This window comes from Spermophilus citellus (assembly GCF_964194105.1).
Source record: "Spermophilus citellus genome assembly, chromosome: 2".
NCBI lineage: Eukaryota > Metazoa > Chordata > Mammalia > Rodentia > Sciuridae > Spermophilus > Spermophilus citellus.
This window is the reverse complement of record NC_138183.1, coordinates 215,563,315-215,585,672: the sequence shown is the minus strand read 5'-3', so window position 1 is coordinate 215,585,672 and position 22,358 is coordinate 215,563,315. Positions and strand designations below refer to the sequence as shown.

Sequence of the window (22,358 nt, the reverse complement as noted above, 5' to 3'; positions counted from 1 at the left end):
TAGTAATATATTTGTGAAAGAATTAGTTTAAAGTATAAAGGAAACATTTAAACTTGGTGATGTGGTGGTTGAGAGTGGACACTGAAAAGACACAAGCAATTTTGTTTTAGATCTTCAGAAAAGTTCAGGAAAGAAATCATTATATAGGTTGAACTTGAAAACAAGAGTATTAATTAAAGCTGGGAGCACTGATTCAAGCCTGTAATCCCAGCGGATTAGGAGGCTGAGGCAGGAGGATCACCAGTTTAGAACCAGCCTCAGCAATTCAGTGAGTTCCTAAATCAACTCAGTGAGAACCTGTCTCTAAATAAAGTATAAAAAGGGCTGGGATTGTGGCTTACTGGTAAAGTACCATTGGCTTCCATCCTGGTACAAAAAAAAATTAAAAATTTTTGCAAGATGCCAGCAGAATATTCAGACCTTCTCTCTCTCTCTCCCTCCCTCCCTCCCTCCCTCCCTCTCTCTCTCTCTCTCTCTCTCTCTCTCTCTCTCTCTCTCTCTCTCTCTCTCTCTTTCTCTCCATACTCCACCCATGTAGCAGCTGAACAGTTCACTTTTACACAAGACAGCTGTGGATTTAGAGACATCGACATAGCCAAGGATGGCATTGTGGTACATACTGAAAACAAAAGTTTATAAAACGGAAGTGCAGCATAATACACTAAGAGACCCCAGGTTCATTTGCCTTGCTCAGCTCTCAGTACACAGGCAACCATGAAATTCTCCATGAACAAGAAGTTGGAGGATTTTTCCCCATGGGTAAAATAACCCAATGATGAAAGTACAACTGCATTTACCAAAATTTTGTGGTTTTCCAATGAAATTTTTGGTTTACTCCCTTTACACTCTACAGTGAAATCTCTCAAGTGTAATCCAACTGTAGGCTTTTAAAGTTTAGAATCACCTTTTAATTGCCTCTTTCTTAAGCATGAGCAAAACTACCAACTAGGTAAGTCTCTAACGTGAAAGAAAAAGAGAAAAATATACAAACAGGAAATAAAAGCAAAAAAGAGCAAAAGAATAGTAGAATAAAAAACAAAGATATCAATCTATCACATTATAAAAGAGAAAATAAATGGTTATTAGAATTTGAAAATATGAATTATTTACCTGAATAATAAATTAGAAACAGAGAGGTACAACAACAACAGCAAAAAGAAACAATTATTAAGGAAATGATACAAGTAAATGCTCTCAACTTGAGAGGTAAGTATGTTTTCAGATCTAAGTGTCCACAATGACTATGTTGTTAAATAGTGAGGAACTGTTATAAAAAATTACAGAAGTAGGGGTTACTGAGAAAATTTCTAAAGCTTATTGAGCTTCAAAGGAGACCATAAACAAAGAGTAGGAAATAAGAATGACATTTAATTTCAAAACAACCCTGAAAGCTGAAAGATGAAGAAAAGTCTTAAAACATTTCAAGAATACATAAAGCTGATGGAACAATAAGGAACATAACATTCAATCTTGAATTCTGTAACAAATAATCATTTGTGAACAAAAAGCCTTTATGGAATATTCAAGATATCACAAGTTGACCATCCCAAACTGAGAAAGTTACTGGAAGATGTGCTTCAACAAATTAAACTAGCAAACCAAAAAGGATTCCCAATACCATTTACTGGATAGAAAGGTGATCTTAATTTCTGATGAGAAATGTAGAAATAAAAGAGTAATAAATTAATGAAGAACTAAGTGGGGAGGGAAAAACAGAGTATGAAAGAGGGAAAACAAAATTACAGTAAAATCAATGTATTCAGAATATAATCCATGAAGCAGATGTGACTATTATTTCTAAAGTCACAATTTATAGAACTTGACTATTGTCACTAATCTACAATTTCTTATTCAAAACTCTTTGCATAGGGATGTTGTTTTGCCAGAGGTATGATATCAGAAAAGTGGGTTTAAGAAGCTAAAATATTTGCCTTTGGAGATTAAGATGAGGATGAGGAGAAATGCGTGAGAAGGCTCCTTTATGGCCATGTCAAACTATTTCATTTTTAAACTTCCATGTATAACCTTGATGATAATAAAAACAAATTCAAAAGAACCTGAATGGAATTGAATGTCTATGTGTCAGAGTTGTTTATTTTGGCGTTTTCTGCAGGGTAAAAAGGTGCCTAACTTTGTTTTCCTTCTCCCTTAATGGCCTTCCTTATGATTTGTAGCAATCAAACTTAGGATTTGTAACAAGTCAAATACTCCCTCTGTATTGGTTATCTTTTCATGCATGTCTTGTCTCTGTAAATACATTAGATATTCCACAAAAGAGGATCCATAATATAATGAATGGTGAGAGATATGTGAGACTGGAGAGACTGGCTTGCTGGATGTTTAAGATCAAGAATTAAAGATTGAATTTAAAACAAAAGGGCCAAGAAAACCATTATCTGGCTCTTGCCCTCTAAGTCCGCCTAAACCCAGGGAATAAGGGAACTTCTCTAACGAGCTTTGTAAAGGAAAGCCAATCAGTGCACTTGCAAGAGTGGAGTCATTGGAGAAGTGAGATGTCCCTGATGCTTCCAAGCAAATGGCATTAAAGAGCTAAGAAGCTGCTCTTAAGTTCCTGAAGACTGACTCCCATGAGAACTCAGCTGACTCAACAATAGATCTGAATGAAGTTCATTTGACCAGCTTGATCTTAAACACTTAGCCAAAGCAGTTAAAACAAAACCAAAGTAATTCCTGAGCATATAAAAGAAGAAGCAATAGTTAACTGTAACTTAAGATAGACACTTGTGTTAGCCCCTGAGAATAAATAAGACTGGAGGCTACAAAAGACAGATTCTTAGGCAGGAATACCTGATAACTATCAAGAAAAACTGCCAGAGTCAGAAGTTTTTAGTCAGTTTAAGGCCTATAGATTTTCCTAACCTCTACATGGGTAGGCTCAGTGTTTGCTAGTATTATTATCTAGCCTGAAGTACCAAAATAAAAAAATCTTTACTAAATAACAGGACACACCAGTAAAAAGATATTTTACAAAATCAGATGACGTTAAATAGCTTAACTACACCTTATGGAGATAGACATCTATGACATTAAAAATGCGTGTGTACATTCCTGATAACTCTGACAATGTTAAAGATTTATATTCCCAAATAAAGGTCTTGCCCTCTCCAGCCTTGTTAAAGGATAAAGGGACAATTTTATTGACTTCTTTCATCTTCATGATATTCACTAACGTGTTCCAGATGCTGCAACATTTATTTTGCATTAATCTCATTTCAGTACTCATGTCTTTTTGTTTCTCTCTCTCATAGAAGTACCCATCCCCAGATAACTCTATAACCTGTTCCCAACAGCTTCGAGCTGAGAGGGACTGACCTAATTTCTAAAAAGGAAACTCCAAACTGCTTTCCCCACTCCATGTCACCTCCTCTCAGCTCGAAGCCGTAAGAGAAGTTGTTGCCCCTTCTCCTTATAGTTGTAAGGAGTTCTTAAAATTAGAGGGGAGAATGAAGCCAGAATTAAAGACAAGAATTCAGTATAGACAGATATATCGGGTTGGATGGACAGAATGGAGGCAAATTTCGGTCTGGGAAGTAATGTCCTCACAGTCCTTTCTCAACCCTTATCAAGATAACCTGCTCCTGCTCCAACCTGTTGCTAAGGTTGGAATTTTCCCTCCCTATAGGGAATTGTAAAAGTTGTTAATTAATGCACCTGGGCCCTCTTCCTGCCCAGATCATTTCACGTAGGCCCCTCTAGCCCATCTGCTTCTCACCTTTTGGCCATTCCACTGGAACATCTCCTAGGCCTAGTCACATATGCAGGAAGAAGAGAGAAATAATGAGGAAGAGAGAGGAGAACAAAGAAAAATATATAGAATATATAAAAGAGGCAAAACACTCTCACTTCTAGGGATAATAGGACACCAGCTATGGCCCCCTTCTCCCTACTGGGAGAAGTCTGTATTACCCCTTTTTAAATAAACCCTGCATCTCTTATTTTTCCAAATGAATTTCATGGTTGCATTTTCTAGTTCTATAAGGAATGTTAGTGAGATTTTAATAGGAACTTCATTGAATCTGTATAGCACTTTTAGTAGTACGGCCATTTTGACAATGTTAATTCTGCCTATCTAAGAGCATGGGAGATCTTTCCATCTTCTAAGGCCTTCTTCAATTTTCTTTCAATTTCTTTCTTTCTAAGGCCTTGTTCAATTTATTCTTCAATTTCTTTTGGTGTTCTATAGTTTTCCTTGTAGAGGTCCTTCACCTCTTTTGTTAAGTTGATTCCCAAGTATTATTATCATTTTTTGAGGGTATTCTGAGGGGTAGTTTCCCTAATTTCTATTTCAGAGGATTCGTCACTGATGTATAGAAATGCATTTGATTTAGGTGTATTATGCTATTATGTCCTGCTATTTGCTGAATTCATTTATTAATTTTAGAACATTTCTGGTGGAATTTTTTGGATCCCTTAAGTATAGAATCATGTCATCAACAAATAATGATAGTTTGAGTTCTTCTTTTCCTATTTTCATCCCTTCAATGAGGAGACCCAGAATAGCCAAAGCAATCCTTAACAAGAAGAGTGAATTAGGAGGCATCACAATACCAGACCTTAAACTATATTACAAAGCTATAGTGACAAAGTAGCCTGGTATTGGCACCAAAGTAGACATGTAGACCAATGGTACAGAAGACACAGAGACAAACCCACATAAATATAGTTATTTCATATAGACAAAGGTGCCAAAAACATACATTGGAGAAAAGATAGGCTCTTCAACAAATGGTGCTGGGAAAACTGGAAATCCATATGTAGCAAAATGAAGCTAAACCCCTATCTCTCACCATGTACATAACTCAACTCACAAGTGGATCAAGTACCTAGGAATTAGACAAGAGACCCTATACCTAATGGGAGAAAAAGCAGGCCCAAATCCTCATCATGTTGGATTAGTCTTCCTTAACAAGACTCCTAAAGCATAAGAAATAAAATCAAGAATCAATAAATGGGACGGATTCAAACTAAAAATTTTCTTGTCAGCAAAAAAAAAAAAAAAAAAAAAAAATCAGTCAATGAGGTAAAGAGAGAGTCTACTTTTTGGAAGCAAATTTTGGCACATGAGATAGAGCACTAATCTCCAGCATATATAAAGAACTCAAAAAACTTAACACCAGAAAAACAAACAACCCAATCAATAAATGGGCAAAGGAGCTGAACAGATACTTCTCAGGAGAAGATAAACAACCAATCAACAAATACATGAAAAAATATTAAACATCTCTAGTAATTAGAGAAATGCAAATCAAAACTACCCTTATTCCAGTCAGTCAGAATGGCAGTTATCAAGAATATAAGCAACAATAAGTATTGGTGAGGATGTGGAGAAAAAGACACACTCACATTGCTGATGGGACTGCAAATTGGTGCAACCAATCTGGAAATCAATATGGAGATTCCTTAGAAAACTTAAAATGGAACCCAGCTATTCCACTCCTTGATCTATACCCAAAGGACCTAAAAAGAGTATACTACAGTGATGCAGCCTCTTAAATATTATAGCAGTACAATTCAAAATAACTAAACTGTGACAGCAACTTAGATTCCCTTCAATAGATCAACGAATAAAGAAAATGAGGCATATATATGCAATGGAATATTACTCAGCATTAAAATAGAATAAAATTATGGCATTTTCAGGTAAATGCATGGAGTTGGAGAATATCATGCTCAGTGAAATAAGCTAATCCCCCAAAACCAGGAGTCGAATGTTTTCTCTGATAAGTGGATGCTAATCCATAATAAGGGGGGGCATGGGATGAACTTTGGATGGAACAAAAGGGATGGGGGTAAAGGGAGCATGGGAATAAAAAGATGGTGAAATGAGATGGATATCACTACCCTAGGTACATTCATGATTACATGAATGGTGTAACTCTACTTCATAAACAACCAGAGAAGTAAAAACTTCTGCTTCATTTCTATACAATGATTCAAAGAGCTTTCTGCTGTCATGAGTAACTTATTAGAACTAATAAAATAAAGAACAATCTATTGGAAAATAAAATCAAAGAAAATTGACCTTACAATAGCACCACAACCATGAGAAATATACTAATTCATCAATGAGATACAATAAAGAGCATAGAAATCGGCACAGAAAATAAATAAACAAATAAACCCTCCTTTATATGCTTGCCTCGGCATGCTTCTCTAATGTTATACTTCAGTGTGTGAGGCAGCAGAACTTGTCACTGATAACTGGTGGTATCAGAAGCCTACCTCTAAAATTTACTTGATTTACCTTAAATCAACCACCTATTTCAGGAGGGCATCAATTTATTTGTCAAGGTGGATAAGTACAATTTATGAGATTGTTGTGACTTAAAATTGCCTCTGGAACCAGAATATAATAACTAAAATCTATAAAATCAGTGCACCACTTTCGTTCTCTCATCTCAGGGAGATGTGGTGACATTTTTCGTTACCTTTTCTGTCACCATGGTCTCTTTGACATGAGTAAGTAAATAGCGGGCAACTCATCTGCATTGAAAACATTCCTAAACTGCCTCTTATGACAAGAAATATTTCCTTCAAAATAACTTATTGAGATAAAGCTAATGAGAAGTTCATCATTACCCTACTAGGTACATTCATGATTACATGATTACATGAATGGTGTGACTCTACTTCATGCACAATCAATCCTTTTAATTGATTCTTTTTAGTTATATAAAATATTAGAATTCATTTTGAATCAATTATAAAAAAAGAGGTAATTCTAACTTTCTGATGAGCAGGTACCTTTCGAAATAGCTACCTAAAGTGAGAGGAAAGAGTAACTGGAAGGAAAGTTAAGAACAGCTTACTTCCATAACTATAATGAAGGTCATCCTAGCAGCAAGGACATGCCAGAATTGCATATTATGAATGTATTTATCCTTATCTTCAGGGGGGTTTCTATAATCTCTGTACCTGAAAAAATAGAAATAAAAGCAAAAAAATTAAGTATAATTTCAACTATAGAGACTTGGCATGAGCTCTTATTACCCTGTTCATTGACCTCAAAAGTCAGGTCATAGGATGATAAAACAAATACTGTATTTTTTGTTAATATAAAACATTTTCTTGTTTATATAAAACCATGGCTGCATGCTATTTATATGCAGAAGATCTCTAAAGGAAACATACAATTGAAACATCTCTCATGTCCTCAAGACAAACTTCCAGTTACCAAACTCTGCTGTCTCCATTTTTCTCTCTTCCTACTCATCACCACTTAGTTCTATCCCTCTCTCCACCAAAACTGCTTGTATTCTGTTACTAAATTAAAAGAAGAGTTTAATCTTAATTTTGTTTAACCTTTGAAGAATAGGATTTGAGATTGTTGACCATTTCTGTTTTCTTGAAACTGTTTTCTCTTACATGTACTGACACAGCATCAATCATTGTTTCTTACTAAATTTCTGGACTTTTCTTAATGTTCAACTCTGTGAGCTCATTCTCTTCTACAAAAGTCACTAGATACAGGATAACATTTCTTCTGATGCTAGAAAGTGATGAAACAAAAAATCAGTGCCCATGTTCTTAAACATTATACTATGATTCCTTGATGTCTAAGTATGGAATATTTCATGTTTCTGTCTTTTTGCCTTGCAACATTCTTCTCATTCTTTGTTGGAATCCCAAAGGAGGAAGTGGTTTAAGGCTTAAATTAGGTTAAGGTATCTTGGTGTATATGGGTATCTACCTACCCACCTACCTACCTATCCACCTACCTACATACTATCTTTAAATTCAAATAATATAAAGATTCTCACAGTGTATGACTTACTGAATGTGGAAAAAAACAGTTCATATCCCATTTCACACTCCCTACATAGAAAATCCCTTAAATGGGAAGACTCTCATATTTTTATGTTATTTCTTTCTCATTCTACCTTTTTTTCTGGGGACACATAGATAAATTCAAGAAAGTTAAATGCACACATAAATATCATGCCGCGTGACAGACAGATATTACACATTGAGACTAAGGACATTTGTTGGTGAGCAATAATTTTGAAAATAATACACCAATATTGGGTCTAAGCCACAAAAAAGCTGATTTATAGTGAGGGATTAGTATTCCAAGATTTTATAACTGCAAAGTGGCTGAGATGTGACTCAAACCTAAATGCATTTGTCTCCCACCAAGCATGCATGTTCTTTTCGCCCACACTTTGCTCTTCTTACTTTTCTGATTATTTTCTTTTACAGTTCTACTATCCTTAACCAAAATAAGAAACTATCTGATATCAACATGATATTTACCCATAATATATTGTTTTTACAATTCTATTTTCCCAAATTGGAATCAGATAATGTGTGAATTGTAGAATTAGCATGCATTATTTATCAAAGGTTTTTGTTGACTCTAGTAAATCCTTTACATTGTAAGACAAGAAAGAAATGGATAATGTAAGAAATACAGTTAAAGGGAAAAATTAAAACCTAGACAAAAAGAAACCTGCAAGTGGTGAACTCTCGTTTTTCCGAAGGTGCAGTGTGGTTTGGAAAATCAGCTATCAGGAATACCGACAGACTGTTATTGACATATCCTTTCAAAGGATGCGTGATATTTGTTGAATAGGCGTAGTAGTACACTAAACGGGGGATGATGTCTGATGTAAACGCGACAATAAAAGCCTGAAGGACAAAGCAAGAGAAAGATAGTGAGCTGTCAATCTTATTTTTCAAATGTACTATCTGTATATTTCTCAGTACCCAAGAGACATGGATGCAAAATGATTAAAACATTATTATAAATCATTCTACTCATATGCCAGTCTTTGGTTTAAAACATGAAATAGCTTATTTATAGTGAGAGATGACTATTCCAAGATTTTACAAACTACAAAGCTGCTGAAATGAGAACTGAACCAAATGTATCTGTCTCCACGAAGCATGAACTTCCCCCCATGCCTTGCTCCTTTTTATTTTTCTGATTGTTTCCTTTCACTACTGTCCGTAACCCAAATTCTCACGATTAGACCAGCTCCATAATCTAGCTGTGTTTGTGTGTGTGTGTGTGTGTGTGTGTGTGTGCGTGTATTTTTACAGGAGGCAGATAAGGAGGAAATGGAAAGATAGAAGACCAGATGCTGATTAACCATACTTAATTGCTCAGTACAATTAATCTCAGCATTCAATTTCATGTGGATGTTAGTGTTCAATTCTTTCATGAAGTGTTGGAATTATACAAATAGCATGTTTTCTTTAGAACAGATGAGTCAATTTAAATCCATCTGGCTATGGCATCTTCATTTTTATCAGATTTTTTTTAAAGCCATGGTTATTACTTTTTGGCTACTAATCTATTCAGGTTTCTATCACTTGTTGAATAAATCTGACATATTTTTATTTTTGAAGAAACTGTTAGTTTCAAATACATTTTTTTAGAATAAATGGCTACATAGCAGTCTCTCATATTTTTTTTTTCAGAATTTTGTTTTTTTATTTCTTTCCAACGAAACAGTTCTTGATTTAATTAGCAATTATGTTACTTTTGTTTGTTTTCTAATTTGGTTATTTATGATTTTTTTACTTATTCTTTTTTTACATATCTTCTACTGATGTGTTTCATAAATTTCCTTTAGTATCTTAAGTCAAATGCTCAACTCATGTTTTCCAGTTTTCTTTTTTAAAAAATATAAACATGGGGTTAGGGTTGTGGCTCAGTGGTAGAGAGCTTGCATAGCATGTGTGAAGAACTGGGTTTGATTCTCAGCATTGCATATAAATAAATGAATAAAATAAAGGTCCATCAAAATCTAAAAAATATTAAAAAAAAATTAAAAACAACATGTATAGGTATGAAATTTTTCTCTGTCAGTGTGATTTTAATTCGTTCCTATATGTTCTCCTTTTAATTTTGTTCTGTCTATAATTTCATCATTATTTCCTATTATACAAAGCTTACTTAGAAGAATAAAAATTAAGTGGTTAGATTTTTTTCTTTGATTATGTTAATATCACCTTCAGTTTTCAAATATATTATGGGTAAATATGCACTGTACAATTTGTACTGTTGAGAATTTAGTTTTCTTCTTAATTTTTCATAAAAGCTCTCTAACCATAAGCAAATGTGTATTCTTCATATCATTATTTATTTTCTTTTTTTTTTTTTTTTTTTTTTTAAAGAGAGAGTGAGAGAGGAGGGAGAGAGAGAGAGGAGGGAGAGAGAGAGAGAGAATTTTTTTAATATTTATTTTTTAGTTCTTGGCGGACACAACATCTTTGTTGGTATGTGGTGCTGAGGATCGAACCCGGGCCGCACGCATGCCAGGCGAGCGCGCTACCGCTTGAGCCACATCTCCAGCCCCTCATTATTTATTTTCTAATGTGTCACACTCTATGAAACTGTGTCATGGATTGTCATGACATTTTAAAGAGTAATTGTACTTTTTTCTTGTATATTTAAGAGTTTACATGACATAATTCCTTCCTTTATGACTTAGTGCATGAATGTTTAGGATATTTTATCTTCTTGGCCTACTCTCACGATGAAATCACTGTAACTAAAGACTGAGTTAAGTATCATTCACATGTCCCCATTCCTATGAAAACAAAATAGGACACAGTCACTCAACCAAAGTAGGTCCACTTACATTAGTTGCAACAGAAACAACGGCCATTCCATAAAGTATGTCTTGCCAAACGCCTATGCTATGAGCTTTGGCAGCTACAGGTCTCCTATACTGAGTAGTAAGTTTCCAGGCATCCACTCGGATCTCTATGATGTTATTCAGAAGGGCAAGAAGAGGGGCCAAAGGAAAAGAGGCCACAAATAGTGTGACAAATCCAAACTGGATAACTGTAGAGATTAAAAAAGAACCATTAACTCATGAAGAAGAAAAGAGAGGAACATATTTTCAAACTCCTGCCTCTTCTTTCATTTGAAGAGATCTATATCAGTAAAACAAACCAGGCCTCTTTCCATCTGCCTATTGCATCCTCCACATAGAAGGCAGAATGACTTATCTGTTAGAACTGGAAAGAACTCAGATGCATAGCTCAGATATTTTCTTGCTTTTTTTTAGAGATCTGCTTTATTTTATTTTGGTATGGGGGACAAACTCAGGGATGCTTTGCCACTATGCCATATCCCCAGGTATTTTAATTAGTTAATTTTAATTTTTTTTTAAATTTTGAGAAAGGGTCCCACTAAGTTGCTTAGGGCCTCACTAAGTTGCCGAGGTTGGTTTCGAACTTGCAATTCTCCTACCTCTGACTCCGAAGTTGCTGGGATCATAAGCGTGTACCATCGCGACTGGCGTTCTTTACCTTTTATTTTATGGTAAGTTTAGGTTTATGCTAATCTTCAAATTTGTATTCACATTTAAATTTGTGTTGGGATAATTGAGTTTTTTTTTTTTCTGTCTTGTTATCCTACGTACATTTTGAGATGAATGACATCTGGATGCTTCTAATACCCACACCCACCCACACATACCCCTTATATGTAGGCAAAAAAATAACAACATTTCTGGAATAAGGTATCTGCTAAAGCCCTGATCTTATGTATTACCTTGTATCTTTCTGAGTTTCACTCTCTCCCCTCATTAAGACTTAGCAGGGGAACTATACCTTTGCAAGTGGGCTTCTCTTCTCATTTTTGCTCTTTTGATTCTAGCAATGCTGGAACCCATGCAGCTGACAGCCTGAACTTTTCTTCACATGAATGAAGAAAATATAATGAGAAATACAGAAATGACTTTCCATTTAAAGAAAAAAGAAAGAATCTTCCACCAGTTTTCTATTTTAAAATTAGTCCTGAATGTTTCTGTATTTCATCTTTTTTCATAATAATGAATCAGGTGTGTTATTAAGTGAATACATATTGACTCTCTCCTCTCCTGCTATCTTTCCTGACCTAATAGAAAATTAAGAGAAAACATTTGGTTGAAGCAGTATGAATTTTCCAGGTTCAAATCTCAGAACTTTACCTAGAATATTTGTGATTCACAGAAAATTAATTAGGCTAAGTTTCAGTATTCTCAAAAGTAAAATGTCAAATAATGACTAGTCAGCACAATTATTTTAAGATTAGAGATAATGAATGGAAGTTTCAGAACAAATTAACTCTCAATGGGTCTCAATAAAGAGTAGGTGATTGAGGTCATCTCATGCATTGCTCCATGATTTTATGAGCCTTGGAAATAAATGAAAAAAAGTTGTTATCTATAATTCCACCAGAAAAGGATAGTCACTTGGGTGAAATACTCTAAGCAGATTATAGAGCAGTCCCCAGCGCTAACTTTCCTAACATATCTTAACATTTCTTTTCTGTCCAACCCTTGAATATTTTATGCATTTATTATGTTCAGCTTGTATCTATCCTGCAAAACTGCTTTTACATTCTTCTCAGTCTGACATTAAGGATATTTATTAAATGCGTGTCAGACTCTGGAAATGTTTTCAAATTTATTTTCTCTCTGAGCTTTCACTAAGGCAAATAAGGAAAAAATAGCCACTGAAGTAATTTGAGAAGGGTGTTAATCTGTGATTCTGACTTAATTTGTTTCAACAATATTAACATTCAATTGACAGGAAAAATATTTCTAAGATTCATTTGTTTTGAAAATAAACTTTAATTTGTGTTCTGTTTAGTGAGACAGAGAAATGGTGAATTAACTTATCCATTTTTATCCACCCATCTTTTCACCCTCCATCCAATGATACTGAACATCTACTAAGTACAAGACAGAAAAAAAATATTAAGATCTGAAAAACCATTCATTTTATTCAAGCCAACTCTTTCAGAATGGTGGCTAGAAATTACCTGTTTCCAAGTATTCATAGAATAACCCCAGTTGTCCAAAAGTTTCAAGGTCATGATCCTGCTCCCAGCGACTGTACAATTTCTCAGAGTTGGTCCGAGCTTTTCGGCGTCTCCACCAATTAAAAACCAAGCTGTTGGAAGTGACAGAAGTAAATACATGAAAGCGAGCTAAAAAGGAAGAGGTCAGAGAGTTAGTGTGCTGAATCTGGAAAATGGCAGTAAGGTTAAATAACTGAAGGCTATAGAACAAGAAGTTTATAATTAAATTTTAAATCAAAATCTATTATTCTTTTCACCACAAATGTGGAGGTCAAGATTTCCTCATTGGAGTGATTAAGAAAACAAGACCACTCTGAAATTGATCATGGAAATATATTTGCTCAGATACAGGTTTGTTGATGAGCATGTGAAGAAGAAGATCGCCACTAGAACCATTTAATAAACTTTATATTATCACAATATTCAGAAGGACATTCAAGGAAATGAAAAATAGAGATTGTTTATGAAGGAAAATATAAAGACTTTTATAGATGCAATAGTACTATAAAACTTTAACCAAATAAATTCCATACTATATAAAAATGTATTGTGATAATGTTCAATGTTTTGGATAACAAATGCTTTTTTCTAAGTAATATATCTATGAAATAGACCATATTGACAGATTTAAGTACAAAAATATAAAATCATCTCAATTGGTGCAAAAATGTATTTGATATATTTCAAACATCTATTAAAAACTAGTTAGAGGTTTTAATAGATGTTTGAAATATATAACAAAAAAACTTATCTGATCAAAAGTATCTAACAAAATCCTGAGGCAAACATCAGTCTTTACAGTGAAAAAATTGAGAATTGCTCCCTTTAGAATCAAGAACAAAATAAGATTGTGCAGGATTATATTTAAGATTCTAATGTAGATCTGAGCCAGTAAAATAAGATGTGGGAAAAGTGAAAGAGAAAGCTGTGATTAACAATGACATGACTATCAGCATAGAAAAACGATATGAAGTTAGACAAAAATTATTAAAAGAGGTAATAAGGTTTATCAATATGTTTCATTCCTATATACCCAAAACAGAGGGGAAAATATAAGTTTTAAGAAGATATCATTTACAATAGCAACTAAAATTAAAAGTATCTAGAAATGGATTTGACAAAAGATTTAAAAACCTTTATGCACAAGTTTAAAATCTGCATCTGAACTCATTAAAGTACAAAATAAATCTCTGTGAATAAGAAGACTTGCTTCATAAAATGTCAATTATTTATATTGAAATAACTGAGATGGAATTTCTATAAAACATCCAAAACATGTTCCATGTGAAATCTAACAATATATTTTTTAAGCTTTATAGAGATAGACAAAAAGATCAAGTATAGTTAATATAGTTCTATAGATAAGGACTAATTTGGTAAAACCTTCCCCTTCAGATATCAAGACCAATTATAAACATATATTAATTAAAAGATTATAGTATTAATGCAGGAGTAATCAAATTCTGGAACAGAATGGTGACCTAGAAATAGTTTTGCACTTTGTGTATTACAAAAATGGTATTGTAGATTATGGAGTATAGGAAAGAGGAGTCTCTGAGTAAGAAATAATATAACAATTTACATATACATGTATGTAATTTATATATACAAATATATACATACAAATTTAGATTTTCACCTCATATCAAACATAAAAAGGTTTCCACATATTAAGAATTTGAAAGTAAAAAACAATAATGTTAAAATATACTTTAAAATTTAGAAGAATTATGTAAGAGCATTTTTTAAATCTTGGCTTAGGGAAGAATTTTTTAAACAAGATGTCAAAAATGTTAACATAGAAAAGACTGATAAATTCTACTATAGGCCTTGAGTATCCCTTATCTGAAATGTGTGGGACCAGAAGTATTTCTGGATTTTGGAATATTTACTTGTACACAGTGAGGTGTCTTGGGGATTGGATCCAAGTGAAAACATGAAATTCATATATGTTTGATATATACATAAAATACATAGCCTGATGGTGATTTTATGTACTCTCTTAAGTAATTTTTGCATGACATAAATCAGAAGATCATAGATCAGAAGAATACTTTATCACTACAAATCTAAAAAAAACTTACATGTCTTTTCTAAATTTCTACAAACAGCCTGCTGAATGTTCTTAAAGTTTTTAGTTCATTATGATAGAATTTTGCTTGTTTCCTGATCTGCATGCCACAAAGTAGCCTGTGTCCATTGTGATGTTGAAGGTTACTTTCTTTCAATACACAATACAGATCTTAAATGTTAGCTTTTTGCAGATTTTTTCTTCTTTTCATTAATTCTCTAAATCCCCTTTAACAACCTATTGAATGTCTGTCTGTCTGTAGCTCTGTTTATCCAGGTCATATGGTGGTCATTCCAGCACCATACTTGTCTGTAAAGACATTCTGCACTTACACTGCTGACCATTTTCTCCAACAGCTTAACTTTCTGTGCCATAGATAAATTTAAGTGCTTTCTTTTTTTCTTAACACTATTACCAATGGTAGAACCTGCAGTCCTCTGAAATTTCCAAGAGTATCTTCACACCACAGGACAAAGAATAAGCAAAAAATGTGGTGTGAATAATTCATATACACTTTGGCCCCAAGTAAAGTATCATGGAGAAACTGTTGTTGGGGCATTTGATCTGTGCTTTTATTAGTATTTGTGAGTGTGCTTGTGTAGGGAAATCTGGGAATGTGTGGAAAAGATATGTTGCAGCTGAAGGGGGCTGGGTGGTATTTTTTCTGGGGGACACTAAATAGATCAGGTATTCGAGTCAGCATTTTGATTGAGGTCAAGTGTGGGATTTTCCACTTATGGCATCGTGTAAGAGTTCAGAAAGCTTCAGGGTTTGAAGCGTTTCAGATTTTGAATTTGGGATCAAGGGTACTTGACCTGTAAAAAAATTATGTGCTTTCATCCAGATAAAGCATTGACCCCCAGTCAACAGTGATTTTTTTCTGACAAGAGCACCTTTTCAATGTCTAGAGACATTTTGTCTGTTATAACTATAGAGTGGGTGGCTTGAAGGCATCTAGAAGGTGCAGACCAAGGATATTTCTAAAACTCTATGATGCAAGCCCAGCACAAGGCTGCAATCCTGTAATCCCAGTGATTAGAGGGGCTAAAACAAGAGGATTGCAAGTTTGAGGCCAGACTCAGCAACTTAGTGAGACTCTCAGTAATTTAGTAAAAACTTGTCTCATAATAAAAAAAAAAAACAAAACAAAAAGGACTGGAGATGTGGTTTAGCAGTAAAGCAACCTGGATTCAATCTATGAGAACAGCAACAACAACAAAAATCTACCATGCAAAGGATATCCTGCTAAAACAAAGGATTATCTGGCCCTAACTGAAAATAGTGCTGAAACTGAGAAAGTATGGATACTATTAAAAAATAAAAAAGGGAGTGAGAAGGGAAATCGCATGGAAATGGAAGGTGATCCTCAGGGTTTTACAAAATTACATATAAGAGGAAATGAGGGGTAAGAGAAGAATAATACAAGTGGAAGAAATGATTTACAGTAGAGGGGGTAGAGAGAGAAATGGGGAGGGGAGGGGAGAGGAGGGGAGGGGGGATAGTAGAGAATAGGATAGACAGCAGAATACATCAGACACTAGAATGGCAATATGTAAATCAATGGAAGTGTAACTGATGTGATACAGCAATCTGTATACGGGGTAAAAATGGGAGTTCATAACCCACTTGAATCAAACTGTGAAATATGATATATTAAGAACTATGTAATGTTTTGAACGACCAACAATAAAAAAAATAAATAAAAAGATAAAATTTTTGTTAGGATAAAATATTTTCAACACATTTAACCAAGAAAGAATGAAATAAAGAATGACAACTAAATATTTAAAAATTCAGAAACCAGAATTTCTGAAGTATTCCTACAGATCAGTTAGGGGAAAAAAAAGTAGGAAAATATTTAAAACAATATAAATAAGTATTTCATTGAAAAGGAAACACACGTGGCCAAGAATTTCTTTCATATTATTAATTGGGGAAAAGCAAAATAAAACCAGAATGAGATATCATTTATACTTCCCCATGTTGACAAAAATAAATTAGACATTATGAAGTATTGTAGCAATTGTGGATTAGAATTAACAATTATATATTGCTTATATACAAACTGAAAAACAAAGAGACAAAGGAACGATGAGAGGAAACAGAAAAGTTGAGATTTTTTGAGACAATTGTAAACAAATGCACACTGAAAAGGAGACTATCAGGTTCAATAAAGAAGCTTGTGAGAAATTCCAGAAACTCTTCCCTGTTCTTGACTCCATTCAAACTCCTCAATCCCCACAGCAGCAATGATTATCTTAAATTCTGTAGTAATCACTTCCCTTGCTTTCTCAAAACGTTTTATCATCTATGATATGTTGCATATTGATCTTTAAGTGCAAGTTAAAGTTAATATGGAATTTGATATTTCGCATATAGATGTTTAATTATTTCAACATAGCTGAAAAACTTTCTTTACTCAATTTTTACAACTCTTCAAAAATAAAATGACTGTATTTGTGTAGATCAAAAATTTCTGCACACTCTACAATCTCTATTCTTGTGATTCATGCTCTGTTCCATTGATTCATTCCTTCATCAATTCCACACTGCTTTGATTAATGAAATTTTATAGCAAATTTTTAAAAAGTGAGTAGAATAATTCCCCCAACTTTATTCTTCTATATCACATTTTTTAGCTATTCTAATTTCTTGGTCTTCTATAAAAACTTTAGAATGTGCTTGTCTATACTTACAAAACCCCTGTTGATATTTTGATTAAAATAATATAAGTGTATATAGCAATTTGGAAGTACTGACATTTTTACCATGTTATGTCTTTGAATCCATAAACAGGCTATTTCTCTGCTTTTACAATATTTTTTCTTTCTTTCATCAGGATTATGTATTTTTCAGCATACAAATCTTGTATGACTTTTAGATTCAAAGAAAATATTGCAGTTTTTGAAACAACAATTTCTGTGCTAACCAATGTTTCTTGCATCCCAAATTTTTCTATGTTTCTTTCTGTTCATCTATATGTTTTTTTTTAAAGAGAGAGTGAGAGAGAGAGAGAGAGAGGGAGAGATAGAGAATTTTTTTTAATATTTATTTTTTAGTTATTGGCAGACACAACATCTTCGTTTGTATGTGGTGCTGAGGATCGAACCCGGGCCGCACGCATGCCAGGCGAGCGTGCTACCGCTTGAGCCACATCCCCAGCCCCATCTGTATGTTTTAATAGTTCTTTCCATGAAGGTCTATTAATGCTAAACTCTCCTAGTATTTTAATATGTCTAAAAATGGCATCATTTCACCTGCATTTTAAAGAATAGCAAACCTTGTTCCAGAAAACTACAATGAACATTATTTTCACTTGTAAACTTAAAAATATTGTCTTTTACATCTAATGCTATCAAGAAGAAATCTGTTGATAGTGTAATGACACTTTTTTGAAAGTATTTTATTTTTGAATAGATTTCAAGACTATCTTTAAATATTCTAATATATTCTATAATAAATCTGGATGAGAATTTAATTCTAGTGACCTTGAATAATTTTCAGAATGCATTTCTAAAATTCATGGTTTTTTTTCATATTTGAATTATGTTCAGCTATTACACTTATTCCACCTATTCAAAGAGTTTTTCCCTGTACCACTTACCTAAATTATTTTTTACTGGAACTACTGGGAGATTAAGATGAAAGCGTCTTAATCCTACAGATAATACTTTTAGCTATTTGGCATGCCAGGGATCAGACCCAGAGCCTTATGCAGGCTAGGTAAGCATTCTACTGTTGAGCTATACACTTAGTCCTGTAATTTTTTGAAAACCTCATCTTGCACTGTACAATGTCAGAATTTCTCTGTAAAATTCAGTAATTTATTCTTAAATCATGTTCAGTCTGGAATTATACTCTGGAATTGTCACATCTATTGTATTTGTTATTTAAAGTATCCTTTCCCACTTATATATAATTGACTCCCTTTCACATTTAGTTTTTCTTATTTTAGTTTTTATTCAATTACTTCCTGATTCTTTTTAATGACAGTGTCACTTCCCTTTATGTTTTTAATATAATCAATGTAACTTTTATGGGCATTGCTGGAATTTCTAACTAAAACCATCAGCTAAACTAAGCTCATTTGCTAAAAAATTATTTTCTTCACAATATTTGTAGCATTAAATCTCATACAATAATTTGGTATTTTTTTTAAAAAATCTTGTTTTTATTCCCTCATCTCTCTCTATCCTCCTCTGTGCATATTTATAATCCCTCTTGTATTTGATTCAGGAGCTAACTCTGTTCTGTCCTCTGGATTCTCAATCTAGAGCTATGATGCAAATAACAGGTTTGAGTTATTTTCTATAGGAATGTGGTGCTACAAATTATGAATCCAGAAGAGGGCTTGGCTGAAACCTATTACTGTTTAAAACTATGTTTATATTTATCCTTCATCAGTTCATGAAATAGAATCCTACTTGGCAGTATGACTGTGGGTATCTTGGAGTAGAGGGAGATGAAGACAGTATTTTCAACCTTCCTTCAAAAATAAGAGAAAAAACTCAGTCCCTGGCTTTGAGTTTAGTTAACCTGACTAGTCCTCTGTTTATGAAGGAGGCACTTTTATTCTACTTTATCCTGTTGGTGCTAAACTCTAACATTGTCATTTCCTAAGTAAGAACTCTGCAATGTAAGAAACATGATTTTATGATTCTTTATTTTTTTAATCCAAGAGAATAGTCACCTAATAATTGAAAACAACTGCCATTTGTTTTTCTCTTTTGATGATATATTCATTATTGCTCTTTTTGGATAAAAGAACAATCCTTTCACATATTGACCTGAAAGTTTTCTAGCATTTTACTCACAACCAATTTTTATGCCTAGATTGCATTAAACATGAATATATTTAACATGAAATAATAAGTAACATGTAGAATAATTTATAAATGATTAATATTTAGATTTAACAGTGAAATATTAGGGGGAGATGACAATAATTACTTTTCCCTCAACTTCACTCATGCAAAAGAAATGCACATTTAAAAGCCTGTGCTGTGTGTAAAACATCACACTGTAGTCCATTAGTATGTAAAATTATTATTTGTCAATTAAAAAAATTAAATAAAAAAACAAAGTTTTTAATTTAATTTTTTTCAATTGACAAATAATAATTTTACATACTAATGGAATAAATTTACTTCTTTAAATAAATAATGAAATAAATAAAAAAGGTTTTTATTTATTTTATTACTTTTAAGTATCCTTTAGAATTGATTTTAAATGAAGGGGTTTTTTTTGGATTAAATATTTTGTAACAAAGGCACCATGATAATAAAAAATTTCCATTTTCTTCATAAGAAAATTATTCATAGTTAATTAAATCACACAAAAATTTGTCAGTCATACATACGGATAAATGGCTTCTTTAATGTTTCCAAAGATCTGTTTCCCAGTCATTACAATGGTCATCTGTGTTGTCAATTCTATTAGACAGCCTCCAGGATCACACTAGTTGGAAACAAGTGGAGAGAAATAAATGAATGACAAAACCAGAATTTTGTAAGAACTTAAAGAAACCCCAACCAGAAGATTAGAAACTCAAATGTTTGGTATGAAGGTCTATGAAGAAGGTAAAAGAAATATTAGTCCAATAATTTCAAGCACGGTTACAGATCAGTGCCAGGCTAACTGTATTACATTAATCTGTGAACTCTGTTAAAAACACAAATTTCTTTACCTAGTCCTAGAAAATTCTGAATCTTTATGCTTGGGTTAGGGTCAACCATTGTATTTTCCATGTGATTTGTATGTTCATCCAGGTTCAGAAACCAGTGCTCTTGTCTAAATCTGTAGCCCACAGTAGAGCACTTTCTCCAAAAAGTAATAATTGGTCTTTTCTATGAAGCCTCAGGAATCAAGATCTTATTAAATTTTTATTTTATATTTCATTATCAAGCCATAAGAACTGTATAAATTCTTGTCCCAACAGACCTGAAAAGTCTAGAAAATGGCAGGATTCATATGTGTAGAGTTGGTTGTCAGACTTTTTTTGCAATTTGATAACATCTGAGTTAGTGCTAAACACAAGGAAAATTCTTAGTTAATGCTGAGTTAAGCCAGAGACTTCAACTTTAAAAAGAACTCTTACCTCTTCACTTCTCCACACGTTAAACAAATATGTGTATTTTCCAGGATAGCCCACAAACTTTCCTTTAAAGAAAGCTACATAGAAGCAGGATGAGTAATAATTTACAAACTGAAACAGGAACATTTTCAAAGTAAGACTGCTCTCATACTCCTGGTAAGTTCGAGGAATTTCTGGCAAGTAAAAAGAAACACAATTTGAGTCAAATGTATGAAAGATGATATATCATGAGCTATGTAATGCTTTAAATAATCAATAAAAAATTAAAAAATATAAAGAATTTAAACCATTAGAGTAAAAAAAAAAAGAAACAGAAAAGTAAAGAAAAAGAAATAAAGAAAAGTCAAGATTTAATACAATTTCCTAATTGTCCTTAAAATATATACTCACTGGAATAAGTGAATGCCTAGTCATATTATTTTGAGAGCCAAATAAAATGTTCCCCACTCTGATCATGGCAGAACGATATTAGCAAAAATGATTTGTCTAGGCTTTCTGTTGAACCTTTTCTGTTAATATAATCACTGTGAAAGCCCAGAGAGCTCCATTTTTCACATTTGAAGGGTGAATACTTGTTGGGGGGGGGTCACATAGTCAGAATATGGAATTCAAATCCCTTTAAGATTGAAGAACCATGGGGTCATTACCAGACCTGTATTCATATAAACCTGCCAGAATTCTCTCCCTTTTCTATTTTCAATTAGAAAAGTTTAAACAAAGTGATTCTAATCAAGGGCAGAGATGTTTTCAACTGACCTATGTTTCTTCTCAAGAATTAAAATGATGTATCAATTTTGAAAACAATGTGATGGCAATTAATAACATAAATGGTACACATTTTTCCTCTCCTTTACTTAAAATGTATGATCATGGTTTGACATTCAACATATTCCAAAGTAAGAAGATATTAAATTCTCTTCATACTACCTGGAGTACCAGGAAGCACAGGAGTGTAAGGGAACATGTGGTTTTGAGCTAATAATCTCCCAATAGCACAGCTGACCCAGCCAAATCCATGACACTTTTAGGAATACTACAATAGTAACAAGCTATTCTAATGACACTGATAACTCCTCCGTGTTAGCAAAATTTGGTTGACTTCCAAAAAATCTCTAATATGAATTCATTGATTTTTCTCAATGTAAAAAAGCCGTGACTTGATAGGTGCTTTTAAAAGCAGTTTATCTGCTATGGTTTTCTTGGTGTTGCTAGCAGAGAAAAGAAGTAAAATTGAAAGAGAATTCCAAATCTGAAGATTTGTGTAAGTAAAGCTACCTGGCATTGCTCATATCAGTGCTGGGTGAAGATTTTGTGGTCTTCTTGTCTGCATGGGACATGGTGCCAGTGTATATACAGGGTAAGGGGAGCAT

At 33.3% G+C, this 22,358-nt stretch overlaps 1 protein-coding gene across 3 annotated transcripts in view; it reads right to left on the bottom strand.

Annotated features, from left to right (window-relative positions):
* Positions 1–22,358, bottom strand: part of ANO5 (anoctamin 5) — a 91,916-nt gene that overhangs the window by 4,136 nt on the left and 65,422 nt on the right. For 2 of the 3 annotated variants that reach the window (XM_081278747.1, XM_081278748.1), the window contains 6 exons: positions 20,992–21,161; positions 20,254–20,351; positions 12,785–12,915; positions 10,611–10,816; positions 8,471–8,649; positions 6,831–6,936 (listed from right to left, as the gene is read on the bottom strand). In XM_081278747.1, coding sequence (XP_081134873.1) covers positions 6,831–6,936; positions 8,471–8,649; positions 10,611–10,816; positions 12,785–12,915; positions 20,254–20,351; positions 20,992–21,161 — 890 coding nt within the window. Of the gene's footprint in view, positions 1–6,830; positions 6,937–8,470; positions 8,650–10,610; positions 10,817–11,069; positions 11,674–12,784; positions 12,916–20,253; positions 20,352–20,991; positions 21,162–22,358 lie in introns of those variants that run through there. The other variant, XM_081278749.1, reaches the window with a different exon arrangement.